General features: G+C 49.4%; 1 protein-coding gene across 1 annotated transcript in view; it reads right to left on the minus strand.

Moving 5' to 3' along the window:
* PCDH15 (protocadherin related 15) overlaps positions 1-15,332 on the minus strand; it is a 995,294-nt gene that overhangs the window by 353,472 nt on the left and 626,490 nt on the right. Inside the window, exon 7 of the mRNA XM_054174769.1 lies at positions 3,903-3,968. Within this exon, the coding sequence (XP_054030744.1) occupies positions 3,903-3,968 (66 nt within the window). The remainder of the gene's footprint in view (positions 1-3,902; positions 3,969-15,332) is intronic.

Below are 15,332 nucleotides of genomic sequence, written 5' to 3' on the forward strand. Positions count from 1 at the left end.
GAGTCATAGGATTTTAGAGGTTGGAAGGGACCTCTGCAGATCACCTCTGCAGTCCAACCTCCCTGCCAAAGCAGGATCACTTTGGGCAGATCACACAGGAAGGCATCCAGACAGGTCTTCAAAGTCTCCAGAGAAGGAAACTCCACAACTTCTCCGGGCAGCCTGCTCCAAGGCTTCAGCACTCTCATAGTAAAGAAGTTTCTCCTCATGTTGAGGTAGAACTTTCTTTGTTCCAGTTAGTATCCATTGCCCCTTGTCCTGTCACAGGACACCACTGAAGAGAGCCTGGCCCTTTCTTCCTGACAGCCATCCTTCACATATTTATAAACATTCATGAGGATCTCCTCTCAATCTGCTCTTCTTCAGGCTAAACAGCCCCAGGGCTCTCAGTCTTTTCCTCATCAGACAGATGTTCCTGACCCATCACTCTCCTCATAGCCTGTGTTGGAGACTCTCTGGTATAATCACTGGTAAACAGTTCTCCATCTGCTGCTCCACCTCCTGTGTTCAAGGTCTAGCACAGCCACGCACAGGTACTCCTACACACTCACCTGCAACACTGCCCATCATTCAGCACGGACCCAAGGCTAACTCCAGCAAGCTAAAAGGTGTGCCCTGAATTTGAAGACAGCTGGAAGAGCCCACACAAAGAGCAGGAAAATAAATCTGCTGGTAGCTGCTTTGCATCCTTGGTGGAGACTGGTCCCATCCTCCTGACACCCACCCTGGAGGCATTCATAAGCATTGATGAGGTCCCCCCTCATTCTGCTCTTTTCCAGACTAAAAAGACCCAATTCTATGCATCTTTCATTGTAAGAGAGATGTTCCAATCCCTTCACTATCTTTGTAGCCCTTTGCTACAGCCCTTTGCACAGTCTCAGGCTGCGCCAGGGGAGCTTCAGACTGGATGTTAGGAAGAAATTCTGCCCAGAGGGAGTGATTGCCCATTGGAATGGGCTGCCTGGGGAGGTGGTGGAGTCACCATCGTTGGAGGTGTTCAGGAGGAGACTTGATGGGGTGCTTGGTTTAGTTGATTAGGTGGTGCTGGGTGATAGGTTGGACAGGATGATCTTGAAGGTCTCTTCCAACCTGGTCTATTCTATTCTATGCTATTCTATGCTATGCTATTCTACATTCTCCAGCAAGTCCCTGTCCTTGAACTGGGGAGCCCAGAGCTGGACACAGTATTCCAGATGTGGCCTCACCGGTGCAGATTAGGACAGAGGAGAACCTTCCTTGACCTGCTTGCTACACTTGTCTTGATGCATGCCAGGGTGCCCTTAGCCTTCTTGGCCACAAGGGCACATTGCTGGCTCATGGGCATGCTGTTATCCAGCAGGGCTCCCAGATGCTTTCCCCCAGAGTTGCTCTCCAACTGATCAGCCCCCAGCCTGCCCCCTCCCTAGTATTCCTATGCACAATCAAGAATACCTGACACCTTCCCAACAAGGTGATACAATTACATTGTAAGCATCAAATCTCAAGACTCCTTCTGTAGCAGAGAAAGAGAGGGGGAGAGAGAGACGGGGGAAGGGGGAGAGGGGGAGCGAGAGACGGGGGAGAGGGGGAGAGAGAGACAGGGGAGAGGGGGAGAGAGAGACAGGGGAGAGGGGGAGAGAGAGACAGGGGAGAGGGGGAGAGAGAGACAGGGGAGAGGGGGAGAGGGGGAGCGAGAGACGGGGAAGAGGGGGAGAGAGAGACGGGGGAAGGGGCAGAGGGGGAGCGAGAGACGGGGGAAGGGGCAGAGGGGGAGCGAGAGACGGGGGAAGGGGGAGAGGGGGAGCGAGAGACGGGGGAAGGGGCAGAGGGGGAGCGAGAGACGGGGGAAGGGGGAGAGGGGGAGCGAGAGACGGGGGAAGGGGGAGAGGGGGAGCGAGAGACGGGGGAAGGGGCAGAGGGGGAGCGAGAGACGGGGGGAAGGGGCAGAGGGGGAGCGAGAGACGGGGGAAGGGGGAGAGGGGGAGCGAGAGACGGGGGAAGGGGGAGAGGGGGAGCGAGAGACGGGGGAAGGGGCAGAGGGGGAGCGAGAGACGGGGGAAGGGGCAGAGGGGGAGAGAGAGACGGGGGAAGGGGCAGAGGGGGACGGGGGAAGGGGCAGAGGGGGACGGGGGAAGGGGCAGAGGGGGAGCGAGAGATGGGGGAAGGGGGAGAGGGGGAGCGAGAGACGGGGGAAGGGGCAGAGGGGGAGCGAGAGACGGGGGAAGGGGCAGAGGGGGAGCGAGAGACGGGGGAAGGGGCAGAGGGGGAGCGAGAGACGGGGGAAGGGGCAGAGGGGGAGCGAGAGACGGGGGAAGGGGGAGAGGGGGAGCGAGAGACGGGGGAAGGGGCAGAGGGGGAGCGAGAGACGGGGGAAGGGGCAGAGGGGGAGCGAGAGACGGGGGAAGGGGCAGAGGGGGAGCGAGAGACGGGGGAAGGGGCAGAGGGGGAGCGAGAGACGGGGGAAGGGGCAGAGGGGGAGAGAGAGACGGGGGAAGGGGCAGAGGGGGGAGCGAGAGACGGGGGAAGGGGCAGAGGGGGAGAGAGAGACGGGGGAAGGGGCAGAGGGGGAGCGAGAGACGGGGGAAGGGGCAGAGGGGGAGAGAGAGACTACCACTACAGCACAGATTATGTACCAAGGCTCTGCGATTCAAGGGCAAGGTCTATCATGGATGTTGTGATCACACACCAGAGAAAGGAGGAATAAAGGTTTTGGGGCTTTTCCACTTGATATTAACATGTTCTAATCATGATACTGCTTTCAACTTTAATACTGCACTGTACAAGTTACTTTTCTAGCACTCAGGCTGAATGACAGAATACAAAAGGAAAGGAGAGTCCTGCTCAGCATGTGGGCACCACTAGCAGGGGGATTTCATGCTGCTGAGATCAACTATCATTTGTGATTGCAAGAAAATCAGCACAGAAGTGAGACACCAACCTGTGCTTACAAGTCACATCACTAGCAGCTATCAGAGTTCTGCAGCCCAAAACCACTGGGTTTTGTGCTCTTACCATTAGAAACCTGCATTCCCATATCCACACCCTGATCTTAAGCAACTCCCTCAGCAAGCAGTTCCCTAAGGGTAGCAGCAGAGGTTCCACCAGCATGACTTGGACTTTGTTCACCATTTCAAGCAGCCATATATGTCAAATCACCACCACATGCAAGCACACAACTGTGCCCAGCTTATGAGGTCAAAAAATTGTAATAATTACAAACTAAAAGCCAAGAGAGAGTAGTAAGTTAGTATCAGGAGCAACAGCAGGGTAAAGCACTGAGCCTACAGATCAGCAACTTCAGAAGTGTATCATTTGACAGGAGAACAACAGAAAAAGGCACTCATTTTCTTTTGAGGTTTCCATGACTGCATGCAAGCAGATTCTGCCATTTCAGATGTGTCCATTATCTCATGTCACTAAACTCAGAGCAACCTTCTGAAAGCTGCAGGTGAAACCCATGACACAGCAATGTTAACACTCCTACCAAGCTTCACAGAAAGAAGGTTTCAGCTTTACTTAACCACACCAAAACCAAAAGCTGACCAGAAATTTGTCCCTTGGTAACAGCACGTTGACCTAAGAAGTCAGATAGCAAAAAGTAAGCTGGGAGGTAAACTCCTGGTTTATCAGTATTCTTATTAATTGTGGCCAAAAGTACTTGTTAAAACTAGGTGCACACTCACAAGAGCTCTCTGGAGGCACAGCCCAAAGCTAACAAGATGGATAACTTCTGGGGAGAAATGACACCTCCCAGCATGTTGGATCACTGACACCTTCCTGCCCACAATCCCTGCTGACAGGTTTTCAGAGCCCAGTCCTCAAAGCTGAGCTGCACATGGACATTCTGCTCCCTGAGCCCTACAGCTGGCTCAGCTAAGGCAGGGGAAGCAAAGGGGCGTTGCAGCGAAGCGAGGGGCACTCACCATTGCGGCTTTCCTCATCAATAGGAACTATTGTGGCTGGAGGACCAGTTCTGGCCAATTTGCAATCTACAAAGAAGAAAAGAGAAGTTATTCCCAATTCCAGGAGAAGGACCTTGGGGGCTTAGTTGAACAAGCCTGTATTTGGCTGACTGGAGCTAAGTGTTCGCTTAAGTACTATGTATGCATAGGCTACAACTGCTATCTAAGTGACACTGACAGAGGAACAACATCTGAGCTCTTGGCTTATCCCTTACTCAGATAAAACTTCATAAAGCAATGGAGAATCTGGTGACAAAACATTTGACATCTCAGATGCTGATCCAGACTTAAACACTTAAACAAACAAACAAACAAAAAACCCCAGCCACCCTCCCCCCTTGATGTGGTTTGTTCTGTCACCTCTGTAAGAGAGCCTTCCCTTCCCACATCATGACCACAGCAACTCCACCACAATGTACAGTTCATAGAATCACAGAAGGGTTTGGGTTGGAAGGGATCTTAAAGACCATCTAGTTCCAACCCCCATGCTATGGGCAGGGAGACTTTTCACTAGACCAGGTTGCTCAAGGCCTCATCCAACCTGTTGGATGGCTCTTTGTGTCCCGCTCTAGAGATGCCACCAGGCATCTCAGTGAAGCAAAAGTCCTTCAGGACAAGAGGTAACAGGATGGTAATTTAACCCAAAGAAATAACAGAGGGATGATTAAAAGGTACAAACAGCCATCAAAGCTTCAGAAAGGAAACAAACTTAACTTGAGTTTAATTGCAACAAAAGGCTCCAATTAATGAGGAGGAACAGAACTGGAAGGATGTTCTAAGGGAAATAAAAACTAAACACAGACGAGTGATGTTCAGGAAGTTACACTTGTGCCATCTTACCCTCGTATTGCCAGTCTGGAGTCAAAAGTTTAGAGGCATCAATGGAAGCAGAGCAGAATAATGAAAGAAAATAAGTAAGATTTGGTTGGTTTACTCAAAAGATAGGTTCAAAGACACAAAGCAGTACATGCAGAGCTAGGCAAAGGCAGAGGTGTAGTCTCACAATACAGAAAGGCACCTATACCACATGTGATGGCTGGGCTTGGGGGACAGTTTGGCTTTCTACATTAAACAGAAGAAAAATATTACCTCTTTAAAGCACAGAGAAAGAAAAAGTTAATGGAGAGGCACTTTTTCTTTTCAAAGGGTCTCACAGCACCACTGAGACAGCATGGTAAGAGACAACCTTCCCATTTCACCACAGAGAACTGTATGCGAGGCTGCAGGCCCTGCTTTCGAACACGTTTAGGTACTCCTCCAATTCTCCTGACACAGTCCTAGGCACAGGAAAGGCTACTCCATATTTCTAAGAAATCACAGAATTATAGAGTGGTAGGGGTTGGAAGGGACCTCTGGAGATCATCCAGTCCATGCCTCCTGCCAAAGCAGGTCACATAGGAATGCAACCAGATGCATCTCAAAAGTCTCCAGAGAGGGAGACTCCGCCTGGGCAGCCTGCTCCAGGGCTCCATCATCCTCACAGTAAGTTAGTTTGTCCTCATGTTGAGGTGGAACTTCCTGGGTTCCAGTTTGTATCCATTGCCCCTTGTCCTATCACAGGACACCACTGAAAACAGCCTGGCCCCTGCTTAACAACTGCCTTCCAGATATTTATAAACATGAATATCTTCTCTCAGGCTGCTCTTCTCCAGGCTAAACAGCCCCAGGGCTCTGAGCCTTTCCTCATCAGACAGATGCCCCAGTCCAGAAATGGCAGTGGCCTAATGGTCTCTAGCTAAGGAAAGAAGCAATGCAGTATCACTGCATTATTTATGTGAGGTCTGAAGACCTAATACAGGAAAACCACTCAAATTCCACAACAGAGCAAGCTGAGGTAAAAAGCTATTTCCCACCTTACAGTAAAAACTACACATGTGCTGACTTCAAAGGAATTGCACTGCAGCTTGCTACAGACCATAATCACCCCCCCCACACACCCCCAAGCAAGACCTATGAAAGATGATCAAACATAGAATCACAGAATTGTCAGGGTTGGAAAAGACCTCCAGGATCATCCAGTTCCAATCCCCCTGCCATGGTCAGGGACACCTCACACTACAGCAGATTGCTCACAGCCACATCCAGACTGGCTGCAAAGACCTCCAGGGATGAGGCTGCCACCACCTCCCTGGGCAACCTGTGCCAGGCTCTCACCACCCTCATGGGGAACAACTTCTTCCTCACATCCAATCTCAATCTACCCATTTCTATTTTTTTCCATGCCCCCCAGTCCTATCACTCCCTGACATCCTCAGAAGTCCCTTCCCAGCTTTCCTGTAGGCCCCCTCAGATACTGGAAGGCCACAAGAAGGACTCCTCAGAGCCTTCTCTTCTCCAGACTGAACAGCCCCAACTCTCTCAGTCTGTCCTCACAGGAGAGCAGCTCCAGTCCTCTGCCTCCACTTGGACATGGACCATTGACAGCCACCCTTTGGGTGTGGCCCTCAAGCCAGTTCTGTATCCACTGAATGGTCCATCCATCAAACCCACACTGTACCAGCTTGGAGACCAGGATGTGGTGCAGGGCAGTGTTGAAGGCTTTGCTCAGGTCCAGCAAAGCATTTATTGAGATCTCCTTTATGGTGAAGCCTCTCTAAACGGCAGCTCTGTGGCACAGTCATTTCTGGTAGCTCAGCTGCAGGGCCAAACTTCTAACCACAAAGGACTGACAGCACCATATTCCTTGAGATTGCTCACATCCCTGAGTGTGTTCATATCCATGATCCTATCCATCAGCAGCACCTGAACTGACCCTGATGATAATACAATCACACAGCAATGCCTCTGCTTTTAAAGCCAAACAGGCAAACCCTGCTTTAGAATACATAGAATGTATTGTCCTAATGCAATGTAATGTAATGTCCTAATGTCCAATCCAAATACAGCTTCTTCCAGTTTGAAGTTATTACCCCTCGTCCTGCCACACCATGCCTTTATCTGAAGTCCCTCCCCAGCTCTCTTATAGACCCCTTAAAATACTCAAAGGCTGCTCTAAGGTCCCCCTGGAGCCTTCTCTTCTGCAGGCTAGAAAACCCCAGCCCTCCCAGCCTGCCTTCATAGGAGCAACGCTCCAGCCCTCCGACCATCTTTGTGGCCGTCCTCTGGACCCACTCCAACAGGTCCATGTCCTGCTTATGCTGAGGACTCCAGAGCTGGCCCCAGCACTGCAGGTGGAGTCTCAATGGAGCAGAGGGACAGAATCCCCTCCCTCCACCTGCTGCCCACACTGCTGGGGCTCATCCCATGACACATTTGTTCTGGACATGGTGCCAGCTCACATCTAGCTCCTCATGACCCAGCACCCCAAAGTCCTTCTCATCAGGACTGCTCTCTATCCTTCTCATCCAGCCAGGATTTGTGCATGGGATTACCCCAACCCAGGTGCAGGACCTTACACTTATCTTTGTTGAACTTCATGAGGTTCACACAGGCCCACCTCTGAAGCCTGTCCAGGTCACTCTGGATGGCATCCCTTCTCTCCAGCACAGAGACCACAACGAACAGATTGGTGCTGCCAAGAACCTTGCTGATGGTGCACTCGTTCACCGCTGCACAGGGATCACCTCACTCATGGCCAAGACATAAGCCAAAGCAGGGATAAATTGTAATCCTAAAGCTCACACATGCCTTACAGAACAGTCACAGAATCATTAAAGTTGGGAAAGACCTCCAAGGTCATTGAGGCCAACCATCAGCCTAATACCACTGTGGCCATTAAATCATGTCCCAAAGTGCCATGACCACGTGTTTCTAGAACACCTTGAGGGACAGTGACTCCACCACCTGCCTGGGCAGCCTGTTCCAATGCCTGACCACTCTTGCAACAAAGAAATTGTTCCTAATCTTCAACCTAACCCTCCCATGGCACAGTTTCAGGCCATTTCCCTACCACCTGATGCTAGGAAGAAGACACTGACCCCCCACCTCACTCCAACCTCCTTTTCAGAGAGTTGTAGAGAGCAACGAGGTCTCCCCTTAGCTTCCTCTTCTCCAGACTAAACAACCCCAGTTCCTTCAGTTGCTCCTCACCAGGCTTGCCCTCTAGACCCTTCAGCAGCTTCCTTGCCCTTCTCTGGGCACAGACCAGCAACTCAGTGTCTATCCTGAAGTGAGGGGACCACAATTGAACATATTTGGAAAGATGAGTGAGCTTTCTCTCCAGCATCTCTGTTTCCATGATGATGTTCTCTCCTTGCTGGCTGTCTCAATGTGTTCATCCAAAGTAGGCCAACCTCTAGTTCTGTTCACAGAGTCACAGAACATTAGGGGTTGGAAGATCATCCAGTCCAACCCCCCTGCCAGAGCAGCAGCACCCAAGGCAGATCACATGGGAACATGTCCAGGGTTTGGAATGTCTTCAGAGGAGACTCCACAACCTCTGTGGGCAGCCTGTTCCAGTGCTTTGTCATCCTCACAGTGAAAAAGTCTTTCCTTATGTTCACATGGAACCTTCTGTGCTCCAGCTTGCACCTGTTTCCCCTTGTCCTACCATTGGGCATCTCTGAGCAGAGATGGCTCTGTCTTCCTGAGTATCTTCATAAACATTAATGTGGTCACCTCTCAGTCTCCTTCTTTCCAAGCTAAAGAGACACAGCTCCTTCAGCCTTTCCTCATAAGGGAGCTGTTCCACTCCCTTCAGCATCTTTGTGGCTCATCACAACAGATCAATGATGTTAGCAGCCTTTGCTCAGGTCTGGCTTTGCACCAAACACGTCAGGGTTTGTTTAGAATTAGCATGGAATCGTGTTTAAAATGAATGTTGGGCACTGAAACCTGACTCCAGAGTGTGGCAGAGAAAAGGCAGCCAGTGCAGTAAAGTGCAGCCATTGGCAGAGGATTTGTTACAAGTGTGAGCAGGCAAAGCAATGAAATTTATCATGAGATAAATTTCCATGGAAAGCAGAGATTAGAGCAGTAGCCACAGCTATTTCTATAAGCTAGAGGAGGAAAAACCAAACAGGATGTGCAGCAGAAATCTTGCTGTGGATTACCCTCACGGCACCAATGAAAGGCTTTAGGAGAAACACAGTTTTAGTGCACAGAGTTCACAGATTATTTCATATCAACTTCAGCTGTGTCAGTAGGAGCCAAATATCAGATTGCTTTTTAAGAGGCCTGCCACCTGTCCTCCCCTTCTCACAGACCAAACCTTCTACCACAGCTTCCTTTAGTGTCCCATTCATCACCACACACCCAACAGATGCATTCAACATTGCAGTCTCACACAATTTTCCAAGTCAAAGGGAGATAATAAGTTTAATTGAAGTTAGATGTTGTAAATACAGGAGAAGTTTAGGTGGAGTATTAGAATTTCTTTGCTGCAAGAGTGGTCAGGCAGTGGAACAGGCTGCCCAGGGAGGTGGTGGAGTCATTACCCCTGGAGGTGTTCAAGAAATGAGCTGATGTGGCACTTGGAGACACAGTCTAGTGATCATGAAAGTGTTGGGTAGAAGGTTGGACTTGATGATCTTAGAGGTCTTTTCCAACCTTAATGATTCTGTGGGTGGTACCTTCATTTTCCCTTTGCAACATACAATCATTAGGCAGCAGCAGTGCAAGACCTCAATAAGCACTGTGGTTGTATCACCAGCACTAACCAGACCTGGTGGAAAATCCTGGACACATGAAGAAGAACAATTTTACACTGAGCCAGGTGCTCAGAAAGGTTATTCCCATCTTCAGGAGGATGGAGACTCCACAGGCTTGAATTGTTTAGTCTATAGGAAAAATTAAAGCTCTCTAGAAACACACTTGGGTAAATTCCAAGGAGGAAAAGTGAGTTATTTGAACTCAAGAGCAACAGCAGGGCAACAAACACTGCATGGGCAATGGAGAAATGGCTGCATGCTGCCCACAGATTTAATCAGGACACTTCCACTCCAAACAGTTGTGGAGTTTTTGGACTGGCAGAGAAGGCAGATCCTAAAACACTGCTCCACAGCAGGAACATCAGAGAAGTCCAATTCCTCCATTTCTGAAATTGCCTTTGTTGGAAAAGACTTTTAAGATCATCAAGCCCAACTGTTAACCCAGCACTGCCAGGTCACCTCTAACCCATGTCCCTCAGCATCACATCTACATGACTTCCAATCCCTCCAGGGACAGGGGCTCAACCACCACCCTGGGCAACCTGTTCCAGGCCTTGACAACCCTTGCAGGGGAGAAATTATTCCTCATGTCCAACTTAAACCTGTCCTGAGGCAACCTGAGGTCATTTCTTCTCATCCTGTCCCTTGTTAACCTGGGAGACCAGACCAACACCCACCTGGCTCTAACCTGCTTTGAGGTAGTTGTGAGAGGGAGAAGGATCCCTGGAGAGATTAATTTTCTTCTCAAAGGACTTACAGAAACTGTTCTGCAGAGATATGAGGCAGGGCTTGGTTTTCCTCAAGTTCTATTGACATACTCCTCAACAGAAATTATTTCAGCAGGAAGAGATTGCTTTATTCAACACAAACAACCAGAGATAATTGCAGCACCAAAGGTGACTTAGGAAGGAATATTTACACAAGCCTGTGCTTTCCTGCTCTTTTGTTTTCAAGTGCCCTATAGCTGGTATCCAGGAGATATTTAAACTGCTCCAGTTTCATGCTGCAGATTATTACATGCATCTAATTAACTCAAAACCTCAATCAAACTACTGCAATTGCTACAGCAGGATGGTCTCCTTGCATCACAGTCTCTGTGTATAGACACAAACTTGAACATAAGAAGTTCCATCTAAATATGAGGAGGAACTTCTTTAATGTAAGGGTGATGGTGAGCTGGAATGGGCTGCCCAGAAAGGTGGTTGAGTCTCCATCTCTGGAGACATTCCAAACCTGCCTGGATCTGCTCCTGTGTGACCTTAGCTACTTGAACCTGCCTTGGTAGGGGATTGGACTTGATGATCTCCAGAGATCACTTCCAAACCCTCTCATTCTGTGATTCTGTGTCCCAGCAGAACAGCAGCAGGGCACAGCACACCAAGGCTGGCTGGTGAATTATTGATATTTCTCTCACTTTTCTGCTCAAAATCTGCAGCTGATGTTTAAAGGCATAGCATAAAGCTGCCACAAACTTTCTCTAACAAAAAACCAAGTTGTCCTTGAATCACAGAATGTTAGGGGCTGGAAGGGATCTCTGGAGATCATCAAGTCCAAGCTCCTGGCAGGGCAGGTTCATCTAGAGGAGGTCACACAGGAGTGCATCCAGATGCGTAATGGAGTGGTCATGGAACTCAAATCATCCTAAACTGAACACACTTTGAGAAAGGCAGAAACAGCAGGGTGTAAGTGAGCTTCAGGATGGGGTTTGTGTTTCAGCAACAGCAGCAGTGGGAAATGTGATCTGATGTAGCAGTGCCCTGCCCCCAGGCACTGCTCAGAAGAGTAAATAAACCAACAAGCTCTGAAGGCTTCCCTAAAGGTTCCAGAGAAACACTTTTGCTCCTGTCATTAACTTCACTGTTTCATCTAAATACTGCATTTGCTTTACAATTATATGATCAAGGCAGAGGCAGATAAATAAAGGCTCTGTCTCCTCGGGAGCAAAGTGAGAATCTGTTTAACAAACCTGAGGGAGCAGTGGCATGCCTCAGACCCACGTGGTTTCTGATGGCTCATATTCATTATTTTCATTCCTAATTATTTTTAATGAGATGGCTCAGAGGAGCACCTCAGTCGTTGTTCTAGGTAAGATGCTCTGCAAGGTCAAACAGCCTGAGCTGAAACAAACATAACAAGGTGAATAATCCTCTGCCAAGCCAAAAGGGACTTTTCTGATCATCTTCTTTCACCCTGTCCTCCCCAGCTCAGCCACTGCCCATCCAGCACTTGAATTACTTGGAGGACTTCTATGCCAACCTGACAGCTAAAGCAAACAGAAACCTCTGCAAAAATGTCTCCAGGAATGGGGCATCTACTGCCTGGCTGAGCAACCTGGGCCACCCTCAGGGTAAAAATGTCTTCCTTCTCTCCAGTCTGAATCTCCCTCTTTTATTTCAAACCATCACCCCTTGTCCTGTCCCAACAGGGACCTCCTCAAAAGTCTGTCCCCAGCTTTCTGATCGCTCCCCTGAAGCACTGCAGAAGGTCTCCTTGAAGCCTTCTCTTCTCCAGGCTGAACAAGCCCAACTCTCTCAAGCCTGGCCTCACAGCAGAGGGCTTCCAGCCCTCCCAGCACCATCGTGGCCTCCCTTGGCCCCACTTCTGTCTCTGCTGTGCTCAGAACTCCAGAGCTGGACCCAGCACTGCAGGTGGGGTCTCAGCAGAGCAGAGGGGCAGAACCCCCTTCCTCCCCCTTTTGGCTTACAAGGCTACAGTAGCCTTTGCAGACAGCTCCTCAATGCTCTGACTAGCTCCATATTCACAGACTGGTAAAGACAGTTGTAGCTTTACACATGTATGAAGAAACAAAGAAGTAGCCACAGGGATGAGGAATTGCCTGCAATATCCATCTCCTGAACACAGTTCCCTAAATTCAGGTTAAATAAAACATTTGCAGTAGTCAGGAGCAGCATCTGAAGTTGGCTCTTCTGATCATTCAGTCCTGACTGCAAGGCATACATCTGCCTCAGCTGCTTTCAAGTTCAACAGTGACCATGGCTTGTCCCACAAAGCCTCAAGTGTTTCACAGAATCATAGAACACTAAGGGTTGAAAGGGACCTGTGGAGATCAGTGAGTCCAGCCCTGCTGCCAAGGCAGGTTCATGTGGAGAAGGACATAAAGGAACACATCCAGGTGGGGTTTGAATGTCTCTACCACCTCTCTGGGGAGCCTGCTCCAGGGCTCCACCACCTTTAAACTAAAGGAGTTACTCCTCACGTTTAGATGGAGCTTTTTATGTTCAAGTTTGTGCCTACTGTTCCTTGTCCTGTCACTGGGCACCACTGAAAACAGCCTGGTCCCAATCTCCTGACACCCACCCTTGAAGTATTTAGAAACATTTATGAGATCCCCCTTCAGTCTTCTCTTCTCCTGACTCAAAACCCCCAATGCTCTCAGTCTTTCCTCATCACAGAGGTGCTGCAGTCCCCTATTTCTGTAGCCCTTTTGTGCACCCTCTCCAGCAGTTCCCTGTCCTTTGTGAACCAGGGAGCCCAGAACCAGACACAGCATTTCAGATGTGGTCTCAGAGTAGAGGAGGAGAACCTCCCTTAACCTGCTTTCCACACTCTTCTTGATTCACCCCAGGAGACCATTGGCCATCTTGGCACATTGCTGGCTCATGGGCATCCTGCTGTCCACCAGGACTCCCAAGTCCTTTTCCCCAGAGCTGCACTGCAACAGATCAGCCTCCAGCCTGTACTGATCCATGGGGGGTTTGTTCTCCAGATGCAGGCCTTGACACTTGCCCTTATTAAATTGCACTGGATTTCTCCTTGCCCAGCTCTGCAGCCTGTCCAGGTCATGCTGGGTGGGAGCACAGCCTGACAGGGTGTCAGCCACTGCTCCCAGTTTGTGCCACCAGCAAACTGGCTGAGGGTCCACTCTATCCCTTAGTCCAGCTCACTGATGAATGGCTTAGGTGGGTTGGATTAATTGATAGGTTGGACACGATGATCTTGAAGGTCTCTTCCAACCTGGTCTGGTCTATTCCATTCTATTCCATTCTATTCCATATTGAACAGGGCTGGATCCTGTACTGACCCCTGGGGGACACTGCTAGCCACAGGTCTCCAACTAGGCTTTGTCCCACTCTGTCCTTCAACCAGTTCCCCTTCAACCCAGCCCATCTCATCATCCAGTCATCCCATTCACAGTGAGAGGATTTGTGTTCCCAGGATCACATTATAACTTTAGAAGTTCAATAACTTAGTCCTGCCATGTTCAAGATGTTTTAATTCCATCCAAAACCAGTAAGTGAGCTGCCCTGCAGGGCATACAACACACTCACCTGGACAGCAAGCAGCCAGCCTGAACCTTCCTGGGTACACAGCTCTGGGAAATAACTGTCAGCTCCTCCTAAGTGCTCCTGAAATTAAACCACTTCAATATGCTAATAACCAACTCTCCTTCCAGCTGCTGCAGCAACACCCAGTTACTGCACTACCTTCTTCCACATCTTATCTTACATTCAGTTCTGCTTTTAGATATCAACATCAGCAGTTTGGTTCCTTTTTCTTTAAACAAGAAGTCAGAAGGAGTACACCAGGCAGCCTCAGATCCCTGGCTCAATTCCTCCCAGATACACAGCCTGATTTAAAAGACTTACTTCATGAAATCCTCCTCACTAAGTGCTGAAGGAAATGATTTGATTTGTTGGCAGGAGCAAAAGCTCATTCTTCAGTTTGTCACTGGAACAAAGAATCACAGAATGGCTTTGCTTAGAAAAGACCTTTAAGATCCTTGAGTCCAACCATTACCTTGGTCAGCTTGCTATTTAAACTCAGAGTTTAAACTTTATCAGCAACTGCAGAAATCATAAAATCATACAATTCTTTCACTTGGAAAAGACCTCTAACAGCATGGCCATTAAACAATGTCCCAAAGTGCCATCAAGGTTCTTGAACAACTCCACCACCTCCTTGGGCAGCTTCTTCCAATGCCTGACCACTCTTGCAGCAATGAAATTGTTCCTACTCTCAAACCTAATGAGGTCTCTCCTCAGCCTCCTCTTCTCCACACTAAACACCCCCAGCTCCCTCAGCTGCTCCTCCCCAGCCCTGTTCTCCAGACCCTTCCCCAGCTTCTTGTCCTTCTCTGGACATGCTCCAGTATCTAAATGTCCTTCTTAGAGTGAGGGGCCCAAAACTGAACCCAGGATTTGAGGTGCAGCCTCACCACTTGCCCAGTACATGGATACAATTGCTTCCCTGCTCCTGCTGGCCATACCATTGCGGATCCAGGCCAGGCTGCTGGTGGCCTTCTTGGCCATCTGGGCACTGCTGGCTCACTTTCAGCTGGCTGTCAACCAGCATCCCCAGGTCCTTTTTCACTAAGCAGTTTCCAGCCACTCTGCCCCAAACCTGGAGCCTTCATGGGGTTGCTTTGACCCAAGTGCAGCACCTGGCACTTGGCTTTGTTAAACTTCATAGATCCAGCCTGGCCAGGTCCCTCTGCAGATCCTTCCTACCCTGCTGCAGATGAACACTCAGTTTAGTGTCATCTGCCAACTTAGTGAGGGTGCATCACTTACTGAAAGCTGTTTTACCTTTCAGCATCAAGCCCCTGCTTACCTCAGGGTTCTCCCCAAGTTAGAAAAGCACACCATGCAATTCCTCTGCATTCCTATTGCAGGCACTTCTGTTGTATCACTGAATTCAGAACAACAAACTGCACAGTGACTCAGTGTTTGCCTGTACATTTCATCCAAGCTGAAGGTATTGTGAGAGGTGGTGTGTGCCACTCTGACAGCAGCTTTCCTGCAAACTTGTGAACTCCAAGGGCAGAATTAGGGCCCAACAATGC

Source organism: Dryobates pubescens, chromosome 30, assembly GCF_014839835.1.
Source record: "Dryobates pubescens isolate bDryPub1 chromosome 30, bDryPub1.pri, whole genome shotgun sequence".
Taxonomy (NCBI): Eukaryota; Metazoa; Chordata; class Aves; order Piciformes; family Picidae; genus Dryobates; species Dryobates pubescens.